The following is a 22,415-nucleotide window of genomic DNA, read 5'->3' as shown; positions in this document are numbered from 1 at the left end:
AAAGTATTCTGCCTATTTTTTAAATCGGGTTCTTTGTTTTCTTATTGTTGAGTTTTAAGAGAAGTATTTTTTAAACTAATTGAGAAATTTATTGAAAGAATACTCACCAGATATTTAGATAACTTTGCATAAATATAGAAACTTTAGAATACCAACAAGGGTAAGTCTTTTAGAAAACACATTTCTAAACTTAAATTATTAAAAGTGGACAAAAGTTTGTAATAGTTGTCAACTCATTTAATGTCTATGAACACAAAAAAAACAAGATGAGGTGTATATGTGCTAAATTTCCAGCAATACTTTGCATATATAAATATAAGTACTTCAAGGTGTTGGATATCAGAATATATTACATTAACCCCAAATTTGAAGTTTTGATTATGTTATTGCTTTTCCTTAAAGTTCTAGTTGATACATATTTCTATATAACTTTTCTGTGTACATAGTTTATTAACTACCTAATTTACTATTCAAGATTCTACACTAACTTTGAAATTCATTAGAAATGGCCAGAAGTTAACAGTTTGAATCATATTGTCAATTTTTTAAATTAAGTCTTTGACGTCTAGCTTGTATCTCACATAGGAAACTTGGTGTGTACTAATGGGTTTCATTATGCTTAGTGGCTAGGAGCCAATTGAACCACTTCTTGGTTTCCGAAAGCATTCAAACCAGAGAACATGATACATAGTGGAAAAGACAAGCTGAATAGTCCCTGGATTCATTAACGTCTCATTCTCTCTCCTAAATGTGAAATCTTGAAAATGCTAAAGAAAGCCTTCAGTTGTCTGTTTCTCTGAATTTTCTGTCTTTACAGGAGGAAAGATCCAAAGTGAGATAGAGACTGTTCCAGAAGTAGAACCACATGAAGAACTTTCCTGCTGGCAGATCTGGCAACAAATTGCAAGAGACTTAATCAGGAGTCAAGACTCCATGATAAAGAGTTCTCAGTTCCCCAAACAAGGGAATTATTCCAGCCCTGTTGGGACAGGACAAGCTTTAATTCACACAGACCAGAAACCTTACCAGTGTAATGAGTGTAAAAAAATTTTCACTGATGTCTCCCGCTTTGATCTTCATCAACAAATACACTCAGGAGAGAAGTCTCATACATGCAGTGAGTGTGGAAAAAGCTTCTGCTATAGCTCAGCACTCCGTATTCATCAGAGAGTTCACTTGGGAGAGAAACGCTATAAGTGTGATGAGTGCGGTAAGGAATTCAGTCAGAGCTCACGTCTGCAAACTCATCAGAAAGTTCACACTGTAGAGAAACCATTCAAATGTGAGGAATGTGGGAAAGGCTTCAGTCGTAGATCAACACTTACTGTTCATTGTAAATTACACTCAGGAGAGAAACCTTATAATTGTGAGAAATGTGGAAGGGCCTTTATTCACGCTTCACATCTTCAAGAACATCAGAGAATCCACACTGGGGAGAAACCATTCAGATGTGATATATGTGGGAAGAACTTCCGTCGTAGATCAGCACTTAATAGCCATTGTATGGTCCACACAGGAGAGAAGCCATACAAATGTGAGGAGTGTGGGAAGTGCTTCACTTGTAGCTCAAATCTTCATATTCATCAGAGGGTCCACACAGGAGAGAAACCTTATAAATGTGAGGAATGTGGTAAGTGCTTCATTCAGCCTTCACAATTTCAGGCCCATCGGAGAATCCATACTGGAGAGAAACCATATGTATGTAAAGAGTGTGGTAAGGGCTTCATTTACAGTTCAAGTTTTCAAGCCCATCAGGGGGTTCACACAGGAGCAAAACCATACAAATGCAATGAGTGTGGGAAGAGCTTCAGGATGAAAATCCATTATCAAGTTCATCTCGTGGTCCACACAGGAGAGAAACCCTATAAATGTGAGGTATGTGGGAAGGGCTTCCGTCAGAGTTCATATCTCAAAATCCACCAGAAAGCCCACAGTGTGGAGAAACCTTACAAGTGTGAGGAATGTGGGCAGGGCTTCAATCAGAGTTCACGACTTCAGATTCACCAGCTGATCCATACTGGGGAGAAACCATACAAATGTGAACAGTGTGGGAAGGGATTCAGCCGTAGAGCAGATCTTAAAATTCATTGCAGAATCCACACTGGAGAAAAACCGTATAATTGTGAGGAGTGTGGAAAGGTATTCAGTCAGGCCTCACATCTTCTGACCCATCAGAGAGTCCACAGTGGAGAAAAGCCATTCAAATGTGACAAGTGTGGGAAGAGCTTTAGTCGGAGTTCACACCTTCAAGCTCATCAAAAAGTCCACACTGGAGAAAAGCCATACAAATGTGAGGAGTGTGGGAAGGGCTTCAAGTGGATCTTGAATCTTGACATGCATCAGAGGGTGCACACGGGAGAAAAACCATATAAGTGTGGGGAATGTGGGAAGCACTTCAGTCAGGCCTCAAGTCTTCAACTTCATCAGAGTGTCCACACGGGAGAGAAACCGTACAAATGTGATGCGTGTGGTAAAGTCTTCAGTCGGTCTTCACAACTTCAGTATCATGGGCGAGTTCACACAGGGGAGAAACCTTACAAGTGTGAGATATGTGGTAAGACTTTCAGTTGGAGATCGAATCTTGTAAGTCATCACAAAATTCATGCTGGCGATACATGTTATGAAAGTGAGGAGAGTGGTAAGAACACCAAAGAATTGTCAGAGGAAAGGAGTTCTACAAAATGATGTTTTTAAAAAACTCGTGCAACATGAATTCTTATAATCATCAGGTTTCATAGAAGAGAAAGTATTTGTTTTAGTTTAGTGGGTGTTTAAGCGATAGTCAAACATCTCAGTTTTCAGCAGGCCACCTTTGTAGATGCTGCAATAAATGCTTCAGAACTTTGACATTTATCAAATGTCACTTAGAAGATGGGACTTATAAAGGAAAAGAATTAGGTCTGGACTTTAACAAAAGTGTAATGATGGGCAAGCCAGGACTGACACCCACTAGAATGTAAGCTCCATGAGGGCAGGGCCTTTGCTGCTGAGTCTACACAGCCTTCACATTGACCTTTGCTGGGAGGTGTGCTCCGTACTTGTATGTTACATCACTCAGTAATACAGTCCACAATATGAATGTGGCATTACCCTGTTGCAATGGGCTCCTGTCCTCCCCACAGCCTCTTCTCAAATTGGGCTCTTATTATTTGGGGCCCCGTCTTGTTTTCCAAGGATTGTGTACAGTGTAATTTAACTATCTTTTGTGATTTTTCTGACAGTCCAGATTGAAACAGATTTTTTTAACTTTACAAGAAGTTGCTGCATATTATACAGTTGACTTTTATATATCAATATTAAGACAGGTGTTTACTGTCACACTTTGAAAGTGTCACAAGTAGTTACCAATGACAGTTTTCTTGATCAACTTTGAATTTATTATTGATTTCTGATTCTCTGCATTTCCATCCAACTTTGACATGTTTGCCTTCTGATTACTGTAGCATTTCTTTGATCAAAACTTCTCAGGTAGGGGCAATGTCATATTTTCCCCCATACCCATGAAATGAATACCAAAAAAAACTTGTGGGAATTTGATAATTTTATCAAATTTATTACTAAGGCAAGGCTGACATTTATATGCTCTTTCCTGTCGGTAGTAATAAAGCATGATTTGGGGAAAGGGTATATATTAGAATGTAGGCTGTACATCTCTTTGATCTGGAAATCATATAATTGGAAGTTATGATTATGAGATTGAAATTCCAAGCAGATGAACATTACATCGATGATGCCACTGAATTTTTTTAAAAAAAGATTTTATTGGGGAAGGGGAACAGGACTTTATTGGGGAACAGTGTGTACTTCCAGGACTGTTTTCCAAGTCAAGTTGTTGTCCTTTCAATCTTAGTTGTGGAGCGTGCCATTCAGCTTCAAGTTTTTCTTTCAGTCTTAGTTGTGGAAGGCGCAGCTGAGCTCCAGGTCCAGTTGCCATTGCTAGTTGCAGGGGGCGCAGCCCACCATCCCGGGAGTTGAACTGGCAACCTTGTGGTTGAGAGCCCACTGGCCCATGTGGGAATTGAACCGGCAGCCTTCAGAGTTAGTAGCACGGAGCTCTAACCGCCTGAGCCACCGGGCTGGCCCACCACTGATTTTTTAAAAGTGGAAATAAGTGTATATCTATAGGAATTTGAGTTTTGATATATTCCTGTATTAACCTGAAGCCATTAAAAATTATGGCATATATCTGTAAAGACTGAAGAAATACGTAATATGGGCTCTGAGAGATTATAGACTGAAGCCTTCATAGCACAAGCAGGCAATCTTTGTGAGTGTGTGTATGTGTATGTTTGCATGTGTTCATGTGTAAGACAGTGTGTAAAGAGATAGTACTCAGTGCTTTTCCTTTGCAGGGAGCATTTTGTCCATTTTATAATTTCATAACTTATGTTTTAGTATTTAATTCAACATGGAATATTACCAAAGCAGTAAATTATTACAATAGAATTTTTAAAGTACTAAGTAATTATTCCTTATAGTTAAGACCTCATAATATGAGTGTCGTGCGTTGTCATATGGCATATAAAATCAGAATTAAGCGAGGGACTCTGGAAGCCAGTTTCAAAACCAAAACACTTTTGGTTGTTTTGCATACACAGATATATTAATGAGTTTCAACACCGTATCTTTGTAATGTATGCATGCTATGCTTTATGTATAAATTCATAACAGAGAGAGGGCTAGAAACAAAATGGGTATACATTCATCGTGGAGGTATTAAAAAAAAAAAGATTCCCTGTTGAAAGGTGTGCATAGGAAAGAACATGCATAATAGCCATGCCCCCGCTGGATGTGGAACAAAGAGCAGGTTTGTATGCCACTCCATACTCAGACACGATGGTGATAGTAAAGGGCTTTACTCAGCAAATTATATCTAATTGGGGACTAGTTTCCACAATGGATTTTCTGTACCATACCTTCGCAGTACACTAGGTACTTACTAAGGTCCATGCTGTCTCAATTTGTGCGGTGTATTGGGAGTCCCCAAGATGTCCTCCAGGTCTGTCATTGGCTAGGATTACTCACTAGACACGAGTTATACTCATGACTATGATTTGTTACAATGAAAGAATGCAAAGTAAAATGAGCAAAGGGAAAGTTACAAAGGATGAAGTCGAGGAAATCAGATGTAAACTTCCAAGAGTCCTTTCTCTATGGAAACACACGATGTACTGAATTCCTTCAGCATTGAATTGTGATAACGTGTGAAGTGTTTACCAGAGAGGCCCTTTAGAGACTGAATGCCCTAGGGTTTTATTGAGGGCTGGTCATGTAGGCGCACTCTGCTTGGCATCTACCAAGATCAGAAACTCTCAGAATGATAATAGGTGTTCAGCATAAACTACATTGTACAGAATGCTTAGGAACTGTGAGCTCCTATCAGGGAATGGTAGGAACCCAGACACCAGTCAAGAGCCAGCCTTGCAATAAGGCCTTTCTAAGGCTACCATTCTCAGTTCTGTGTTATCTTTCCTGCAAATAAGACATCAGAAATCCAGTGCCGGGGCTGGCCCAGTGGCTCAGGCGGTTAGAGCTCCGTGCTACTAACTCTGAAGGCTGCCAGTTCGATTCCCACATGGGCCAGTGGACTCTCAACCTCAAGGTTGCCAGTTCAATTCCTTGACTCCCGCATGGGATGGTGGGCAGCGACCCCTGCAACTAGCAACAGCAACTGGACCTGGAGCTGAGCTGCGCCCTCCACAACTAAGACTGAAAGGACAACAACTTGACTTGGAAAAAAGAAGTCCTGGAAGTACACACTGTTCCCCAATAAAGTCCTGTTCCCCTTCCCCAATAAAATCTTAAAAAAAAGAAATCCAGTGCCTTCATTTTTTGTTTTGTTTTGCTTTGCTTTTTTTCTGTCATAAGATACCATAATAGGTCATCTTTCCTCAAGATAACTTGTAACCAAAAACTCAGTAGAGAAAACCAAAATTATTTGTTGTCCTTGTAACTGATTGGACTGCAGAGATGGCTTACATGTACTCTCCTGGGTAACATGAGCTCTATGTTGGTCACAAGATAACCATAGCACCTGTGAGCTTTGCAGTTTTTTGTTTGTGTGTTCTTCTTTGTTTATAGTCAAGAGCAAAGAGCTGTCTCATTTGTAGTGTGTAGTTCATGTCCAAAAGTGCATGAGGCCTCAAAACTTGACTCCCATCCCTGTTCAAGATTAATTCCCTAGCTTTGTACCAAGTTCATTCAGTTTCAGCTCCCACTTTTCACCATGAGTTTGACTTACCTGTACATTTCTGGCCCCTGGGGATTTGTTTCCCTGTCTTAAGTCTAAGCTGGCTACCGTGATGATTAACTGTTTGACTGGGTCAAGGGGTATTGGTGAGAGAGTTTCTAAATGAGATTAGCGTTTCAGCCAGTGGACTCAGACTGTCCTCCCCAATGTAGGTGGGCATCATCCATCCATTGAGGACTTGACTAGAACAAAAGGAGGAAGGAGGAATTTGCCCATTTTGTTTCCTGCCTACCTGCTTCAGTGGAGACATTTTTCTGGCCCTCAGACTCGAATTTAAACCATAGGCTTCCCTTGTTCTCAGGCCTTGAGGCTTGGTCTGAATAACATCCACCAGCTTTCTCGGGTCTCCCTTTTCAGCTTCCATAATTGCATGAGCCAGTTCCCTGTACATGTATCTGAATGCATATTTACCTGAGATATCTGCTCACCATGCTTCCCGTTTGGAACTGGCACAGGCCACAGGTCTTGGGATAACAACATGGGTGTCGGCCTGGAGTTTCTTGGGGGCATTTGGTTAACTACATACATTGAGTAGAGGTCAAAGACAACCCTAGATGGAGAAACTGGGGTGGGGAACACCTGCTGTAGATCTAGGATTGGGCACCCCACCTTGACAGCACTGTTAGTTGTGGAGGGAGATTTTAAAAACTTAGATGAAGGAACTCAAATTGTGGGGATTCTTGAGGCACAGGGTCTAGAGCAGGGCCTCACTTGCCTCGCCCTAAGGGTAGTACTCCTCTTGTCACCTCCCGTTGCCAAGGTCACCCCATCATCTTGCAAAGCACACCACAATGACTATCCTTGTTCATTTGTTTTTGAGCCCTAGTCTTACAGTAGTGTTTCCATTTTTTGGATGGAGATTGCTAAGATCAGGGCACGTACACCTCAGTGAAATTGACATACCAAAACTGTATTCTGAAACGATTGGACATATATCACAGAGATTGTACTACTAAGTATATTCCCAAGAGCACCGACAACATATATCCACATGAGAACTTGTGCAAATGTGTTCATAGCAGCATTATCCACAATAGGTAAAAAGTGGGAACAATCCTACGTCTATCAACTGATGAATGGATAAACAAAATGTAGTGTATCCACACAATGCAATGTTTTTCAGCAATATGAAGGAATGAAGTAGTGGTTAAAGCTACTACATGGATGAACTCTGACGACATGCCAAGTGAAAGCAGCCAGACGCAAGACAGAATGTGCGGTATTATTTCATTTATATGAAATGTGCAGAATAGGCCAATCCATAGAGACAGAGTAAATCAATGGTTTTCAGGGGCTGGGGGTGGAGGATGGAGTTGGGAATGAGGAGTGACTGCTAATGTGTAGGGGGATTCTTTTGGGGCAGATGGGAGTTATAGGACCATCTAAATCCTATAAGATGCACAGCATTGTGAGTCTTCAAACATGGAGACATGATAATCCTCCTGTAAGTGTTAAAACGTAGCTATATGAAATTAGCACAGGTTCTTCCAAGAAACAAAACCAGCAGTACTACTATACACATTCAATACACTAGAAAAACCTAGGGTGATGAGTCATCCAAAAAAAGGTGAGGAAGTGGTTACACAAAAAACCTCATGTGCAACTCTTGGTAAGATGGACTGCTATAGCCATTACGAAGGTCAAGCTGGCTAATGTTTAAGTATACACATATGCTACGAAATAATTTCATTCCTGGGCATGTATTCCAAAGAACTCGCATTGGTCTATTCCAAAGAATTCCACATTCTCAGAGGTTTAAAAGCAGATATGTGACAATGTGTATTTCATTATTGGCAAAGGCAATGGGAAGAGCAGGTAGGTAAAATGTGGGTGCAGAAAATGGAATTCTGTGAATTTCCATCTGCTTTGGTTTTGCCATTTTGTAACTTCTTGAGATGGATATTTTCTGAATCGATTTTCAGCTTCCCTTCTATTTTAACATAGGCACTTAAGGCTCAACATTTCCCTGTATGGATAGTTAAAATCTCCAGTTCCAATTATGAGTTTGATTTTTTTTTTTTAACAATATGTATGCTTTTGCTCCTGGCAAAGACTAAAAAACATGGTTTGCTTATGAAAATAATAGCTGCCATTTATCAAATGTTTCCCATGTTCGAAGCACTGTATTCAATACTTGACACTGTCCCTAATCCTTTGAAACAAACTGTAGAGTTAGTGATAATAGCCTTGCCTTGCAGACGAAAAAACTGAGACTCAAGAATTGTTAAGACGTTTGTGCATAGTTGGACAGCCTACACTGGCAGAGTGAGAAGCTGAACCCATGAATGCTGGGCCCACGCAGGCTCTCCCAGTGCCCCTCACTGCCTATCCACTCACTCCCTTCCAGGCTTTTGCCAAAAACTGCCATGCCGGGTTGAGAAGAGGCTTTCTGTTTAAAGAAAATGTGTGTGTGGGGGGGAGGGAAATTTACTGTTTGGTTTTGATTTTCTGCAATATTATATGAGAGAAGGTAGAGTATTGGATTATCTTTTCAAGGTTGAGAAACACTATAATGAAGTAAAGTTTAGCATCCTTGAGAATGAACAGATACATTACCCATGAGCCTGCAAGTGTCAGGCAGATGGCTTTTATTCTTTCATTCACCAGACATTTCTAGAGAGGCTATTTCTTGGGGAGCATTGTGTGTAAGAGATGGAACCAAATGGGCAGGATCACCATCTCGGAGCCTTCGCTCCCTTGATGAGCCCTGCCTGTCCCAAGACTAGAGCAGGGAGTACTTGACCCTCACTGAGAGGTTCTGTGAGTACTTTAGTCAGTTGTGCTGTTGTTTCTGTCCCCCCAACATAACAGAGAGGGCTGGTGATGGTACTCGTGATTATAAATGTATGCTCTACCCTGTCATGACCTTTTGGATACTGACCCAGTAAGGAGTGTGTGCAGTTAAAATAAATCACCTCCCTGAATCATCAGTAGCCCAGCTGCAGAGCTCCTCTGCTCACTCTGGGCACTCGAGGCCTCATCTCACCAGCTTTGTGTTTTCTGTCCCCTATGCAGTAACTGCAGATGAAATGGCCTCTCCACATCCCCTCCAGCACCACAGTCAAGGACACCAGGTCAGCGTTCCCAGCACATTTAGTAAGTCTGTTTCTCCTTAAAGAGCCAAAGGGACACTCTTGCTCACCTCGCCCCATGTCACTGCCGCCCTTTCACCTTCCCAAAGCTGATAGGGTCTAGAGACATTGCTTCAAGTGTATGAGCATCATGAGGAAAAGCTGAGCAGTCAGGGTGTTAGCAAGCAGGTTGTTACCCATGCATTTCCCCATCCCTTCCATCTCAACACACATGCACATACCACCTGGGATGTCGTGTGATTTTTTTTTTTTTAAATACTAGTTTTGCTTATTCTCAAGTGAAATTGTTGCACCCCTGAACCCTGTTAGTCTCTTTTCCTATCATTCAGATGTCTCAGTTTGGGAGTTTTCTGTCCTCCCCTCCCTTCCCTTTCTTTTCCCTCTCCATTGTTGAATCACTTTTATTGCATTGCTTGACCAGCATTCATTCATTACATGTTTGGCTTGTTTTGATCTACAATTAAGATGATGCGTGAAATTGATTCATGCTACAGTGTGCTGTGTGGACACATGGGCTCTACAGCCTACAGTGCTCACTTTTTTTTTTTTTAACCTTTAACCTTCTTCACCCATTGAATCTTTCTCGTTGTGGTTGTCAGTTTTGCTTTATAAAATATGAACTTACTAGTTTCCGGTAACTTGAAACTTTTATCATTCTGAAGTGTCTCTCCGTATGTCAAGTAATGCTTTTTTCCTTAAAGTTCACCTGGTCGAATATTAATATCATAAATCATATAATTATGGAAATAATTTGAAGCCTATGATGATATCTTTCATTTGCTTCTGCAAGGGCCGAAAGATGCTAAGAAAACACGTTCACCTTTATGCAATTTCAGGGATTGAGATGATCTGACGTTTGGTGATTTGAGTTCCTGCCAAAGAATGCCCAGTTTCCTTCTGCTCTTATTCCTATGGTGAAGCTCTTTGGAGTTTACCAGGAAGCCTCTGTGGTAGGCAGTAGATTTATGTCAGTTAGCCCCTCCAATCTGTGTAAAATGCTACTCGGCTTCTCAGTGAACTGAACCTACACTCTTCTAAAGACGACATGCTAGGATGAATGCCAGCCAAGACATCTGCCCATGACCATGTTCTCGGGGATTCCCGGAAGTGAAAACCAGGAGCTCAAAGTAGGCGGGCACTTCCGCATCAGGGTTGCGACTTCGTCCGTTTTCCGCTTGGGAATTGTAGTCCACGAAGGTGGTACTGTTGTCGTTTAGCCCCCTTGGCCTTCTGGGACATGTAGTCCAGAGCTTCGTGTAGTCATACGTACTGCAACTACAGTAAGGCCGGGCTGTAAACATTTTTCCCCGCGGAATTCTGGAAAGTGTAGGTCCCAGAGCTCGGTGCAGTCGCAAGCCCTTCATTTCAGGGAGGGCCGTGCTGGGGCATCCGGGAAATGTAGTCCAGGAGCTCCTGGTAGTCACAGGCACTTCCGCCCCGGGAGGACGACGTAGCAGCCATCTTTCCCGTGGTTATGCTGATTCAGGTCGGTTGTTCGCGACCCATTCAAACTTCCCCGAATTGCGCCTGCCAAGAGGTACCGGCTTTTTGTTTGGGGAGAAAGAAGAGGAACGGCTAACAGCGGAGGTTAGAGGGCGGAGATCGTGATTTGAGTTCTCAGGGTGGAGTTTCTTTGCGTTTGGTCCATCCCGGGGATGGGGCGGGCTCGGTCGTGCTTCGTGGGGTTTGAGGGTCTCCCGGGTTCTCTGCACCCTCTAACCCAGCTCCCCCACCTACCACTTCATGCGGTGTCACATTGGATGCATCACTTAACCACTCTGTGCCTTCGTTTGCTGTTCTGTAAAAGAGAAGTAAAAGTATTATCTTCCTAATTCGTTTCTAGTAGAATGTTTTGAGAAAGACGAGATAGTACAAGTAAAAGGTTTAAAACTGCCTGGCACGTGGATTATTGTTATTAATACTACTATCATTCTCTGAGAACTACCCATCTCACAGTGAGATTTGTGAGCCCCGGAAGCTGAATTGTCCTGGACCCCTAGTATTTTTTGGAAGGAGAGAATTGCTTCTAGGTGGTACCCCGGGGTGTGTGAGTCATCGGGGATGCAAACAGTCCTAGTGTCTCACAACTTCTTTTCCTTCCCCAGCCCTGACTTCTCAAAAAGCACTCCACGCAGGAGAAAACAGAGCTCCACGTGAGTAGGACTTGGCATTTTTCTACCACCATAGGCACAGAAATTGGAGAATGAGTAGGACGTGTAAATGGACATGGGTAATGGTCATAACTAAGCCTTAGTTGCTAAGTTCCATCCAAAAGCTTATACAAGTGAACACATTTCTGTCACACAGAGGCTCTGTGAAGTGGTGCTGCTAATTCTCCTAATTTAAAGATGAGGCTGAGATGCAGGGGACATAACCTATTTGCCCATGGTCACCCTGCTAGTAGGAAGCAGAGAGCTGGGGCCAGAACTGAGTCCAGCAGTTGAGTTCATTAATCTCTGTGGTATAGTCTCCTCAAGCGTAGGGAACGGTCTAGAATCATATCAGGGAAGTAGATTGTGACCTGATTGTGGGAACCTTGAGAGCAAGGTTTAGGCTGTTCTATGAATTTTTTAAATAGTTTTCTCAACTGTTTTACTATTTTATTTCAGATAATATTTCTGTTTTAGAAGTAACATGATCATAATGGAAAACTCTGAAGATACAAAACTATATAAAGAAAAATTTAAATTACCCATAACCTTAGGATGTAAACATAACCATTGTTAACGTTTTAGTGCCTTTTTGTCTGGTTACTCGTGTGTATTTCTGTTTAGCGGAGGCTGTTTCCTTTGGGATTGATGGTACTACACTGCAGTGGTACTCAAATTGTGATCTGCAAACCAGCGGCATTGGCATCACTTGGGTAGACATGCCCATCCTTGAGCCCTATATGAGACCTTCTGATTTAGAACTTCTGCAGGTGGGACCTAGGAATCTGTATTCCAAGAAGATCCTGAGGTGATGATTCGTGTACACAGGAAAAATTGAGAAGCCAAGGAAAGGTTCTTGTCTGGAAACTGAGGCCTAGAGAATTGACCCTGCCGACTGTCACAGATAAAACGGAGCTGGATACCTCAGAGCCCTACTCAGTTCAGCTGTCAAGTCTCCTTGCAAAATTCTGGCATGGGCAGAAGGCAGCTAGCAAGTACAGAGATAAAATAGAAGGAATTATAAGTCACAAAGATATATTTCTCCCAGGCTTTGGGGAGTGGATTCATTGCCATCTTTTGTGATACAGGACTTCTGCCTGAAGTGGGAAGATGGGCTAGTATAGTCATCATCATCAGAAATATTGTTATTGTGTTATTACTATGACTTTCCTAATTTCTATACATTTTTCAATGTAACTTCGTACTTACAGAAAAATTGCAAAAATAGTATAAGGAATTTGCATATATTCTTTATCCAGACTCTTCAGTTTATGTTTTGCCTACTTGCTCTGTTGATGACCATCACCCACATACTGCAAGGAACATACCTGTAATCAAATAATTAAGTTTGTTTTAGCTTGCTGCAGCAAGGAAGCCTACACACCGTGGGGAATCATGGGGCAGCCTGGGGAGATGCAGTTAGGAGGGACTGCTTATAGGGTATTGGCTTGTGCTAGCTGATTGGGGAGAGTTGTAGGCAGTAGGGAGGGTTTGTTCTGAATTGGATGCTGTTGAGAAGCAGAAGCAATTTGATGACTGAATATTTTAAGAATTTTTATCTAGAAAATGGGAGAAACAACATGAGACTGGTGTTGTCACTGTTAACAAAGCAGTCTCGTGTTAGCTGGGAGGGGCAGTTCTTTGGCTGTTTTTGTCACTGTAGAATGTAGCTTGTTTCTGTCTCTATATTATGGAGTGTCTTATCTTTTTATTGTTCACAATGATCACTCTGGCCCTGATTTTTGTTCATCAGTTGAAAACACCAGGTTCTAGCTGCTGAGGCAGTTAGATTGTTAGTTATTCCTTTTTTTTCTTTCACAGCTTTATCATGCTTAACATATTTGGGGGGTTTTGTGCTGAACCATTCGAGAGCAAGCTACAGACAGTGATCAAAGTGGAATTATTTACATTGATAACATACTGTTATCTAGTCCATGGTTCATATTTAAATATTTTCAGTTTTCCTAATAAAATCTTTGAGAGCAATTTTTTTTTTTCTGGTTCAGTCCAGTTACGTGCATTGCACTTGGTTTTTTTGTGTGTGTGTCATTAGTCTCCTTTAATCTAGAATAATTTCTCAGACTTTTTCTTTTTTGCTCTTGATATTTTTGAAGAGCAGTGACAAATTTTTTGCAAAATGTCCCCATTTTTTTGGTTTATCTGATATTTGCTCAGGGTTAAATCCAGGCTATACATAATCAGTAGAGACGGCACAGAAGGGGTGAGGCATTCTCAGGGCTTCACGTGAAGCAAATGTCTGTTTGTTGGTTTGTCCCAATTGGTGGTCTCACCTTAGTTTTCTTAGTAAAAGTGTCTGCCAAGTTACTGCTTTTCCATTTGCAGTTACTACTTTAAGACTACTATATGTCTATCTTATTGCTCACCAAACTTTCTCCAATTTTTAGCATCCATGGGTGATTTTCTACTATCTTTTCATTCTACATTTATTAGTTTGCATTCTACCATGACAGAGTTCTAAGAGCTTTCTCTTCTTACCTATTCACTTATACATTCCCATATTTATAACTATATTCGTAACTCAGATTCCTGTCTTTTTCATTTAAATTAGGTATGGACTATCAAACTATTTTTTTTTTTTTTATTGTTGCAGAATTATGGGTTTTCTCTACCTCCATGCATATTTGTCAAAGGGGCACTTCCTGTTTTAAAAGAAACATCATACATTTTTATACCTTTTATAAAAAGGTGTCTGTGTCAGTGTAAATATCATTAGTGAGGTAACACGTTGTTAGGAAGACAAAACCAGAGACTTTTTGGAAGTTACAGAGTCTCTAACATGACAGAGCAACAACCTGTGCACTCCATGTATCTTACAATATTCTATTTGTAGAAATCAGACTTATAAAAATAGTATCTATCTATAGAATATTGTCTGCTTTACCCCAATTGCTAAGAAATAGGAAACCTTGACAGTATTCTGAGAACTTTCTAGCTTATGACAATCCCATGAGGTCTATACAGTTATTCTCCCCTACTTGTAGATGACAGAATTGAAACAAAAAGATGTTAATAATTTACCTAAGATGACACTGCTAGAGAATAGCCTCTCCAGGACTTCAACCCATGCATATTGACTCCAGAGCCTGCCCTTATATTTTTTGTCTCAATTTACACCATACCCAGCATAAGAATGACTCCTGTCAAAGCTACAGGCACACGAGTGATTGGGCCACTGTGTGTGGTTGGGCAGGCTGTTCCCTGAACTGCTCCTGAAAGGGGCAGGTCGGGTATCTGGCATCCATGCCAAGTTCTGTTCAACAAGCTGCGTGCAGCTGCCGCTACCCTGAGGACCAGGCACCTTTGGGAATTCACAATGAGCAGCCGCGTGGATTAATGACGTCCTTGACCAGTTTCCATTGACTTCTTTTTCCTTTTCCTAGTCCGTCTTCCTACGACTCTGTTTCCCCAGAAGGAAAAAGAAAAAATGAGCATGTTCAAGGTGAGTAGGGCTTGCCTTTTTTTTTTTTTTTTTTTTTTTAAAGATGTTATTGGGGGAAGGGGAACAAGACTTTATTGGGGAACAGTGTGTACTTCCAGGACTTTTTTCCAAGTCAAGTTGTTATCCTTTCAATCTTAGTTGTGGAGGGTGCCATTCAGCTTCAAGTTGTTGTCCTTTCAGTCTTAGTTGTGGAGGGTGCAGCTCAGCTCCAGGTCCAGTTGCCGTTGCTAGTTGCAGGGAGCGCAGCCCACCATCCCTTGTGGGAGTCTAACCGGCAACCTTGTGGTTGAGAGGACGCGCTCCAACCAACTGAGCCATCTGGGAGCTCAGCGGCAGCTCAGCTCAAGGTGCCGTGTTCGATCTTAGTTGCAGGGGGCGCTGCCCACCATCCCCTGTGGGACTCGAAGAATTGAACTGGCAACCTTGTGGTTGAGAGCCCACTGACCCATGTGGGAATCAAACCGGCAGCCTTTGGAGTTAGGAGCATGGAGCTCTAACCGCCTGAGCCACCTGGCCGGCCGGGCTTGCCTTTCTTGCTTTATAAAATGCCGTTTCAGTACTCGGAGATTGGACACAGGTTATTTTGTCTTTCAACAAGAGTCAAGGCGTTTGAGGAGCTGTTGAATGTCAGGTGCTTGTTTTGTCCCTTTTAAATTGCCTGTGGTTTTAGTTTTTGTTTTATTTCATCATTTTTTTATCTTACAAATAAAACAAAAATGAATAGAAGTTAAAAACATTTACTGTACTATTTCCCTACTTACAAATTAGCTGTTTTTTTATTTCCACTTTTTGTCATATGTTTTCATACTATGTGTTTGTATTCAGAACATAGATACAACTTTAAATTGATGTTTGCATTTAATACTATATAACATTTTAAAGTGCTATGTCATGTTCCCATCAAATTTATGTACCTAATTATTAAACTATTCTCTATTCATAGACATTAATTTAGGATTTTTACTGTTTTAAGAGCATTCCAATAGTTTTCCTGCATTTAACCTTTTTCTCAAAAAATCAATTCTGAAAAAATACTGCCTTTTTTGTCCTTAACATACTAGGTATTCAAAATAGAAAAAGTGTGCTTTATATGGGGTACCTTGAATGTTTTTCGTAGAATATTAAAATAGAGTGCAGTGCATCGGGGTCAAACTGCTGCTTCACAGAGAAAAAAATACCGTTAGACATTTCTCACTACAATAGCTAGAGTCTGTCCTCCTGTGCCTGAGTCATACTCGTACCTTATGTGTATTGTATTTATTGGTATTTTTTTTTTCTTTGTGAATTTTTTTAAATCAAAGTTAAACATGATCTTAGTTTAAAAAGTCCACTGGTACTACAGGGCTTGTCACTGCATTGACACCTCAGGACAATTTTATGAAGAGGTTTTTGGTTTCATCTGCCTTTTAAATACAAAGAAAGTGGATTATGAAAATTAAGGAGGCCTCAGAATAAAACCTACCTTGCTAGCATCTTGATCTTGGACTTAAAGTCTCCAGAACCGTGAGAAATAATTTTCTGTTGTTAAAGCCACCAAGTCTGTGATAGTTTATTATGGCAGCCTGATAAGAACAATACACTATTAAAATACATTTAAGGTTACAAAAGAAATAAGGAACCTGCTCAAGTTCACATAAAAAACCAAGTTAGAGTACTGCACTCACATGAAAGACAGAGACAGGAGGAAACAGTTTTTCATGCAGAGACCTGGCAAACCCTTTTGATTTATTTCTGCATATAACGCTACTCCTCACCTAGTTCCCACCTCAGTGGAAAGGTAGTGCTAACAAACAATTTTGGGACTAAGCTAGAAAATATGTCTGGGGCAATTAGCAATATTAACTAAAAAGTAGAACCTTTTTAGTCAGAATGAAGCAGTTAGAATTCCATGGAGTTTACTTACCACAGTGCTCTGGGAGCACCAGGCAAACATACAAAACTTCCTTTCTCATAGCAGCACTTTTGGTGAGGGTGAGCAAAATCAGCATGTGGCATTGGCAGGATAGAAGGACAAGGGCTGGGAGGTCTGCAAATTGCTCAGGGGCCAGAGCAACTTCCCACCCATCCTCCCCACCTTTTCAGTGGTGTCCCTCTTCCAGTGGACATGGGTGTGAGATTGAGATGTATGTGTGTGTTGCAGGAGGCAGTGACGTTCAAGGACGTGGCTGTGGGCTTCACAGAAGAGGAGCTGGGACTGCTGGACTCCGCCCAGAGGAAGCTATACCAGGATGTGATGGTAGAAAACTTCAGAAACCTGGTCTCAGTGGGTGAGGACAGTCTCTCTCTGGAGTGTCTTTGTGACCTTAGGGCCCTTGAGTTTGGGGACCAGACTTTCCCAATACCTGTAGGACACAAGAGACAGACTATTCCTGGTCTTTCTAAACAGGATGTTTCAGGTCTTTTTCATTTGTGTTTGGTGTAAAAGAAAATAAACTATAAATGTACAGTATACTGCTATACCTATATTCTTTTCCAAATTTACCTTTGTCCCATTAGTGAATTATAAAACCGATTTATTGAATCCTACTAGCAATTTTTAATAGAGTAGAAAATATTAGAGCTCCTTGGGAAGAATACAATATACTGCAGCAAATACTGGCCAATTGCATGAGTGGTGCAAGAACCACTGGGAGGAGACCTAATGAAAATAAACATTAGTTAGAAATGGGCCATTCAACCATTGTTGAAGTAATATATATTTATGTACCAGGGGTGCCAAAAAAACGTATACAAGGGGACACTGGTCAACATTGCTCAAGCAGTAGTTCACCATAATCCGAAGTGTCTGGAGACATTGATGGTAACCATTTTGAGCATCTCTTGTAATTACAGAAGTCAAACCTGACTTGTATTCATCTTTTGTTATCGATATATATTGAGTATTACAATTTTAATACAGTTTTCCTTTCTTAAAATCTGTATACTTTTTTGATACCCTCTGTATGTATGTCTGGGTCATGAAATAAATGCTATTTCTTCAATGGATTGTGTAAAAAAATTTTGAAAAACACTGCTTTCAATATCCTGAATATGCAGTTAGAACTCAGATTTCCAGCAAATTTCAGCTCCAGTGTATTCATTTGAAACTTGACTTTGCATGTTCTCAGGACAGCAGCCCTTCAGGCGAGACATATCACATGTAGAAAGAGAAGAGAGGCTTTGGATGATGAAGACATCACCGCAGATAGAGAGAAATTTAGGTAAAAACCAAGTAATTGTGAGTTCTTATAGTTGACTGTCCATTGATTTTCTCACCACCTCTAGACCCTTGCACAGTCCAAATTGTCAAATCTCTTTTCCTAGATTATTGCAACAGCTTTCGTGCTGGTTGCCTGCTCCCACCCTTGCCCTCCTATCATCTGTTCTCTAAGTAGCAGCCAAAGTGACCCTTTGTAACCTTAAATCAGATTATGTTATTCCTCTGTTCAAAATTCTCTTATGGCTTATTTTACTTAGAATAAAAACCACTTAACGTGGACCATAGAGTCCTCTATGGTCTGCTGTTAGTAGCTTAATGGACTGCCGCCTGGTTTCTGTGGGTATATAAACCAGAGAACTCCATGTAGAGTGAAAAAGATAAGCTGAACCATCCTGAGGTTCATTAAAGTCTTATGCTATGTCTTAAGTGTGAAATCTTGATTCTTTGAGCAAAGCTTTCACTTGTCCATATCTCTGAATTCTCTGCCTATATAGGTGATAAAAATCAAAGTGAGTTGAGGACTGTTCAAGACCGACGACCACATGAAGAGCTTTCCTGCTGGCAGATCTGGCAACAAATTGTAAATGACTTAACCAGGTGTCAAGATTCCATGATAAAAAGTTCTCAGTTCCACAAAAAAAGTGAATCCCTCTGTCAAGTTGGGGCAGGACTGTCTATTCAAATTTCTGAAGATGAGAACTATGTACTAAATTATAAAACGGATGGTCCCAGTGACACTGGAAATCCAGAGTTTCCAACTCTGAGAGCCCAGGATTCTTGGAAGAAAGCTTCCCTGACTGAGTCACAGAATTACCAGAATAGATACCCGCAAATTTCCAGTGAAAATAAACTGTGTCGATGTAAACGGGATGTTGACACCATCAGTTGGATATCATATCACCTCAACGATCTTGCAGTACACAAAAGTGAAAACTCTCATAGCAATAATGATTATGGAAGAGATAGCATGAAAATTTCAGCATTGGATCAGAATAGTATGATTCACCCAGGACAAAAACCTTACCAATGTAATGAATGTAAAAAAAATTTCACTGATCTCTCCACCTTTGATCTTCATCAGCAATTACACTCAAAAGAGAAGTCTCAAAATTGCAGTGAGTGTGGAAAAAGCTTCTGCTATAGCTCAGCGCTCCATGTTCATCAGAGAGTTCACTTGAGAGAGAAATGCTATAACAGTGATACGTGTGGTAAGGAATTCAGTCAGAGCTCACGTCTGCAAACTCAACAGAAAGTCCACATGGTAGAGAAACCATTCAAATGTGAGGAATGTGGGAAAGGCTTCAGTCGTAGATCAGCACTTACTGTTCATGGTAAATTACACACAGGAGAGAAACCTTATAATTGTGAGGAGTGTGGGAGGGCCTTCAGTCAGGCCTCCCATCTTCAGGACCATCAGCGAGTCCACACTGGGGAGAAACCATTCAAATGTGATGCATGTGGTAAGAGCTTCAGTCGGAATTCACATCTTCAGTCCCATCAGAGAGTCCACACGGGAGAGAAACCATATAAATGTGAAGAGTGTGGGAAGGGCTTCATTTGTAGCTCAAATCTATACATTCATCAGAGGGTTCACACAGGAGAAAAACCCTACAAATGTGAGGAATGTGGTAAAGGCTTTAGTCGGCCTTCAAGTCTCCAAGCCCATCAGGGAGTCCACACTGGAGAGAAATCATACATATGTAATGTGTGTGGTAAAGGCTTTACTCTGAGTTCAAATCTTCAAGCACATCAGAGAGTCCATACTGGAGAGAAACCATACAAATGTGATGAATGTGGGAAGAGCTTCAGGAGGAATTCCCATTATCAAGTTCATCTGGTAGTCCACACAGGAGAGAAACCCTATAAATGTGAAGTATGTGGGAAGGGCTTCAGTCAGAGTTCATATCTTCAAATCCACCAGAAAGCCCACAGTGTGGAGAAACCTTACAAGTGTGAGGAATGCGGGCAGGGTTTCAATCAGAGTTCACGACTTCAGATTCACCAGCTGATCCATACTGGGGAGAAACCATACAAATGTGAAGAGTGTGGGAAGGGATTCAGCCGTAGAGCAGATCTTAAAATTCATTGCAGAATCCACACGGGAGAAAAACCGTATAATTGTGAGGAGTGTGGAAAGGTATTCAGGCAGGCCTCAAATCTTCTGGCTCATCAGCGAGTCCACAGTGGAGAAAAGCCATTCAAATGTGATGAGTGTGGGAAGAGCTTTGGGCGGAGTTCACACCTTCAAGCTCATCAAAAAGTCCACACTGGAGAAAAGCCATACAAATGTGAGGAGTGTGGGAAGGGCTTTAAATGGAGTTTGAATCTTGATATGCATCAGAGGGTCCACACGGGAGAAAAACCGTATAAGTGTGGGGAGTGTGGGAAACACTTCAGTCAGGCCTCAAGTCTTCAACTTCATCAGAGTGTCCACACAGGAGAGAAACCGTACAAATGTGATGTGTGTGGTAAAGTCTTCAGTCGGTCTTCACAACTACAATCTCACCAGAGAGTTCACACAGGGGAGAAACCTTACAAGTGTGAGATATGTGGTAAGACCTTCAGTTGGCGATCAAATCTTACAATTCATCACAGAATCCATGCTGGTGATAAATCCTATAAAAGCAATAGGGCTGGTAAGAACACAAGAGAGTCTACACAGGTAAAAAGTGTTATAAAATAAATTTAAAAAAAAATTGAAGTGTCATGTGAATTCTTCCAATCAAGTTCAAAAGAAAAAAAATTTTTTTTCATTAAAGCAGTGTTTTAGTCATAGCTTAACGTTTCCTAGTAGTCGGGAGGGCACACAGCAGAGAACCCTTGTAAGTAAGGGCTTCCATTAGAACTTTGACCTTCATTAAAGATTACTCAGGAGAGAGACCTTAGAAAGGGTAAGAATTTTATCAGGCCTTGTACAAAATTATCATGATGGACAAGCTAAAGTTAACACCCAGTAGAATATAAGCTCTAAACACAGACCTTTGTTCTGAGTCCATTGGTCTTAATGTAGCCAGGTACTTGACAGGTGCTCCATATTTGTTAATAAGGGGGGGAAATTATATTTGAAAACTTGAGATCACCTCCAAAATTTCATACAAATTTGTATTCAGAACAAGAAACAAATGAAACCTTACAAAATCAATTCAGGGAGACAATTGAAATGTTAGAAAACCATCCAATACTGCAATCTATAGTATTAATTTGTAATTGCCCTGTTGTGATTAGCTTCTGTTCTCCCCTGGTCTCTCATCAAGTTGGGTCCTGTCATCTTGGACTTTGTCTACTGTTCTATAGATTTTATACAGTATAAGAGCAAAATTGTCCCCAGTTGTGCACCACTGCGGTAGAAGATACACAAACGGGAAAGCCAGGCTGTTGGAGTGTAAGACATGCTCGCCCAACACCCTACGTGCTCTGGGAGGGTTCAAAGGACACTCTTTACAAAAGATGGAAGACATTTCATTGGTGAGGGGAGCACTGGCCATCTTGCAGAGCTCTGTAGTTACTCTTCTCTGCAGGCGAGAAATGAGAGGGAGATTAGGACATCAAAATGGGCTCCCTGAATTCAGTGAGAATGATGGGATTCTGGGGCATCAGAGGTCAAGTGGAGGCACTTTATTGGCAGAGAAAGTGATTGTGTTCATTACAATCAATAGCAAAGCCAAAGGGATCATCAGAATGCTTTGATTCACAGAAAGTTTTGCATTTGCTCATTGTGCTGTCCCTGAGGCTGAAATAGATGGGAAGCCTATTAATATCCTACTTGATTTCAATAAGTGGAAAATCTCTAGGTCTGGTGGACATAAATCTGACAAATCAATGTGAGAGTTGTGGCCCCTCAGCAATTCCATAACATTAGTCAGTTCCCATTTCCAGAGCACCTTGAATGTGAAGCAGGCCAGGTCCTCTTGAAGAAGGACCCTGATAGACTGCCACCATAAATTGTCCTAGACTTCTTCAAAGTGACTTGCAGCCATCTTTATTGGAGGTTGTGTATTAGGTAAGTGAAAATGGCCAGAATAGGAAAGGATTACTGGACTCTTGAGCTGACATTAACTCCTAGAACCACTCCTGCCCCCCCCCCCCCAAATGGCTCTGTGGTCTATCAGTAGAGGGGCTTATAAAGGACAAATAAATGCTCTTGCTCAGGTTTATATGAGGTGGTCTGAAGGATCCCCAAACGCATCTTGTGTTTATTTTGCAAGTTCCAGAATGTAGAGTTGCAATAGAAATAACAACTGGCAGAACCCTCACATTGGATCCC

At 41.1% G+C, this 22,415-nt stretch overlaps 1 protein-coding gene across 4 annotated transcripts in view; it reads left to right on the top strand.

The window, feature by feature from the left end:
- Positions 1–22,415, top strand: part of LOC109460807 (uncharacterized) — a 69,614-nt gene that overhangs the window by 26,280 nt on the left and 20,919 nt on the right. For 2 of the 4 annotated variants that reach the window (XM_074314178.1, XM_074314180.1), the window contains one exon: positions 818–6,048. In XM_074314178.1, the coding sequence (XP_074170279.1) occupies positions 818–2,685 (1,868 nt within the window). In that variant the 3' untranslated portion in view covers positions 2,686–6,048. Of the gene's footprint in view, positions 1–817; positions 6,049–13,116; positions 14,953–17,092; positions 17,220–18,059; positions 18,153–18,645 lie in introns of those variants that run through there. The other 2 variants (XM_074314173.1, XM_074314184.1) reach the window with 2 other exon arrangements.

The sequence above is a fragment of the Rhinolophus sinicus genome, linkage group LG11 (assembly GCF_036562045.2).
Source record: "Rhinolophus sinicus isolate RSC01 linkage group LG11, ASM3656204v1, whole genome shotgun sequence".
Classification (NCBI taxonomy): domain Eukaryota; kingdom Metazoa; phylum Chordata; class Mammalia; order Chiroptera; family Rhinolophidae; genus Rhinolophus; species Rhinolophus sinicus.
The sequence above is the reverse complement of the archived record's forward strand: the minus strand, read 5'-3'. Positions and strand labels throughout refer to the sequence as shown.